Here is a 3722-nt window from a genome sequence, read left to right on the forward strand (position 1 = left end):
GAGCCGGCGCTTCAACCACCATCCACCTACTAAGGGAGCGCGCTCTGGCCTGCCCAGTCTATTGGTCGCCGTCCGCCGTCGGCCAGCCCCGGCTTGCTCTGATTGGCAAGTGTACGCCATTTCCCCGCTCCCCATGCAAACTCCCACAAGTCGAGAAAAGGAGCAGCAATTGGCCAATCCGGCGAGGCGCTTTTAAGAAAGGTTGGCTTCCGGGCTTCCCTGATGGTGCAGTGGTTGGGAGTCCGCCTGCCGATGCAGGGGACGCGGGTTCGTGCCCCGCTCCGGGAAGCTGCTACGTGCCGCGGAGCGCCTGGGCCCGTGAGCCGTGGCCGCTGAGCCTGCGCGTCCGGAGCCTGTGCTCCGCAACGGGAGAGGCCACAACAGTGAGAGGGCCGCGTACTGCAAAAAAAAAAAAAAAAAAGGTTGGCTTCCTTCTAAGATGAAAGAGCAACGGAAGCTCCGCCCTCCTCGCCAGAGGGCAAGGGAGCTCTCCGTGCGATTGGTTGGGAACGGAATTCACACGAGTGTTACCGCTTTATTTTCAAGGAAATTCCACAGCCTTTCGGTCAGAAGTTCCATAGCCTGATTGAGAGGATAAGAAGATGGTCGCTTCCGTGGGGCCGTGACAGAGGGAGGGAAAGAGGACCCCTCTCCCTTTTGAAAACAAAATCTCGACTCGGGACCTATTGCGGTAGGGGCGGAGCGACAATTCTCGCGCTCGGACCAGCTGCAGCTGCGCAGTCACATTTCCGTCCCCGCCCCCGATAAACTGCAGAACGTCTGTCATGGTGGCCGGGATGTTAGGTTTGTGCGGCCGCCGCCTTTTGGCGGTGGCGGCGAGGCGAGGGCTCCCGGCTGCCCGTGTTCGCTGGGAATCCAGCTCCTCCAGAGCTGTGATCGCCCCGTCCGCTGTGGCGGGAAAGCGGCCGCCGGAACCGACTTTACGCTGGCAGGAGGACCGGGATCCCGAGGACGAAAACCTCTACGAGAAGGTGAGAGGGAGGGGATACGGGACGCCGGAAGGGTCAATCGGGGACCGGCGGATGGGCGCCGTAGAGGACGTTCTTAGTCGGCTGAAGATTGCGCAGCTGGCGAAATCCTCGAAGATTTGGGAATTTTGCCTAACTTGTTTTCCTCCTTTGTCCCCGATCACCTTCGGGTTCAGGGCCAGAGGCGAGATTGGCCTTATTTTGCAGACAGATACCAACCCTGAAGTGGACAGTGCTCAAAACACGTTTGAAGCAATATAACAACAGTAATACTAAACACTGATATAGTGCTTGCTCAGGTGTTTGAAACAGTTTACGTATATTAACTCAATCCTCATAACAACCTTATTTCGAGGTAGGTAGTATTAGTGTACCCATTCTACAGATGAGGAGGCTGAGGCATAAAGATGTTAAGTGACTTGTCCAAGCTCACATAACTGAATGTGTGGTGGAGCCAGGTCTGCTGTGCTATACCGATATCAGAGACTGAAATCAGAACGCCCAAGTTGGAATACAGGCAGTGACCTTGGGCAAGCAGCTAAACCCCTTGGTGCCTCAATTTCTATGTAAGATGGGGAAAGTGTTAGGACACCTTCTAAAAAAATAAAATACTACAGTACACCTGCCTCGTGTAATTAAATGAATCAAAATGCTCAAAACAGCAGGTGGCACTTAGTAAGTACTCACCATTATAAGGTGTTAATTATTCTTGCCACTTTCCATTTCACTGGGATATTGTGCAGTTTGTGCTTGTGAAAAGGCCTGGCATATAATAGGTTCTTCATTAATACTAATCTCTGGTTGAGGGGCTGTGATATATAGGATGCTTATTCATTTATTCATTCATTCTGTAACTATGTATTGAGGGCCTGCTGTAATGCCAGGTTAAGTTCAGGGTGCTAGGGATTCAGCAGTATGGAAATCAGATAAAGCCCCTGCTTTCACAGAGCTTACGTGGTAGTGGAGAATACTGAAAATAAACATGTAAAATGTTAGAAAACAGTAATAAAGAGTATGTAATCAATAATATAAGATGATGTGATCAGAGGATTTGGAGGATATGCTACTTTGGTAAACTAGTAAATGCTAGAAAGTTAAGCAAGGTAAGAGATGGAGAGTGACTTGGGGGTAGGGAGTTAATAGGTTGAGCCATTTTTGACCTGTAAAAATGGCAGTTTTCTATAGTTCAACTTAATAGATAAGGTGACTAGGGAGTGCCTCCTAAGGGGAGTGATGGTGAAGCCAAAACCTTGAATGAGGAGACAGATCCAGCCATGACTAGATCTGGGGGAAAGGCTTTCCAGGCAGAGGGAACAGCAGGTGCAAAGGCCCTGTGGTGGGAAGGAGCTTGACAAGTCCTAAGAATAGAGAGGAATTTAGGGAGGGAGGGGAGATTGATCCAAGGTGAAATTGGAGACCAGGTTATACAGCACCAGCATAAGGCTTTGTGGAGCAGCAGGAAGCCCTCATTGACCTCTTCTTCTCTTTGCCATAGAACCCAGACTCCCACGGTTATGACAGGGATCCTGCTGTGGACCTCTGGAACATGCGGGTCGTCTTCTTCTTTGGCTTCTCCATCATCTTGGTCCTTGGCAGCACCTTTGTGGCTTATCTGCCTGACTACAGGTGCATGGGGTGTCAAAGGGAGTGGGACGGGTCAGGGCAGAAGCAGGGGTGGAGGTTGAAGGAGACTGCCAGAAATCCTGTCCTTGGGGAGCTAAGATGGGGATTGGTGTCCATTGAAGCTCCCTCACGTCTACCCTCACGCTGCTGCCTCCAGGATGCAGGAGTGGGCCCGCCGGGAAGCTGAGAGGCTTGTAAAATACCGAGAGGCCAATGGCCTCCCCATCATGGACTCCAACTGCTTCGACCCCAGCAAGATCCAGCTGCCAGAGGATGAGGACTGACCGGTTACTGAAGGGGGCTTAAGAAGCACCACCTTCTCCACCCCTTGTCTGCCATTCTGCCCTCTCTTCAGAGCACCTAATTAAAGGGACTGAAACTGTGACTGGCTGGTGTTGCTTTTGTTGTAAGGGGGATGTGGGAGTGGGATGTCAGGCTTTAAAAGCCTTTTCTGGGTATTCTGGTTATCTGTTGCCATGTGACAAACACCCTAAAACTCAGTGGCTTAAAGCGACAATTTACTATTACCTTTCATGGTCCTGTGGTTGACCAGGCTCAACTAGATGGTCCGTCTTGGGGTCTTGGGTGGCTTGGGCTGGAATCACCTGGAGGCTCAACGGGGCTGGACATCCAAGATGACTTCTGTATTCCCATGTTTGGTACTTGAGTCTTCTATGTGGCCTCTCTCTCCAGCAGAGTAGCCTGGGCTTTTTATGTGGTGGCTCAGGCCTTCTCTGGATCAAGGTGTAGCATATGAGAAGAAATTGACGGCAGCCGTATTTAGAAAAAAGCTACCGCACTGGGACCGCCTATGTTGGAAGAAGGGCCAGGGTGACCAGGGATTGAGGGTGGTGGGTCAGAGCAGGGCTTTTCTATTGCTGAGGATGAGTGTTTGTCTCGCTCCCTGCCTTCTTCTCTGTTTCTCTCATCTCTGGGGTTTCTGCCTCTGTCTTGTGTCTTGGTGAGTGTGGATGCCTCTCTTCCCCTCTGCCCCAATCTGGATGGTCTCTAACTCAAGATGCACATCTCTGTGTGTGTGCATGTGTGTCTGTTTCTCTCCCTGCCCCCTTATCTCTCTCTCTGTCTTTCTGTGTCTCTCTTTCAAGCAGG

At 51.3% G+C, this 3722-nt stretch overlaps 1 protein-coding gene across 1 annotated transcript; it reads left to right on the forward strand.

The window, feature by feature from the left end:
- Positions 1–472: 472 nt before the first annotated feature.
- NDUFB11 (NADH:ubiquinone oxidoreductase subunit B11) lies at positions 473–2997 on the forward strand. The gene is made up of 3 exons (XM_024749603.1): positions 473–992; positions 2485–2615; positions 2770–2997. Exons 1-3 carry the CDS (start codon positions 786–788, stop codon positions 2894–2896), a joined length of 465 nt encoding a protein of 154 aa, XP_024605371.1. The 5' UTR covers positions 473–785; the 3' UTR covers positions 2897–2997.
- The last annotated feature ends 725 nt before the right edge of the window (positions 2998–3722 follow it).

Source organism: Neophocaena asiaeorientalis, unplaced genomic scaffold, assembly GCF_003031525.2.
Source record: "Neophocaena asiaeorientalis asiaeorientalis breed wild unplaced genomic scaffold, Neophocaena_asiaeorientalis_V1.1 scaffold1052, whole genome shotgun sequence".
NCBI lineage: Eukaryota > Metazoa > Chordata > Mammalia > Artiodactyla > Phocoenidae > Neophocaena > Neophocaena asiaeorientalis.

Bases quoted from the DNA above. Each gene is read 5' to 3' on its own strand.
- NDUFB11 (XM_024749603.1), top strand. From the start codon at position 786: ATGGTGGCCGGGATGTTAGGTTTGTGCGGCCGCCGCCTTTTGGCGGTG. The intron at 993-2,484 runs GTGAGAGGGAGG...TCTTTGCCATAG, and splicing joins ACGAAAACCTCTACGAGAAG to AACCCAGACTCCCACGGTTA. The intron at 2,616-2,769 runs GTGCATGGGGTG...TGCTGCCTCCAG, and splicing joins GCTTATCTGCCTGACTACAG to GATGCAGGAGTGGGCCCGCC.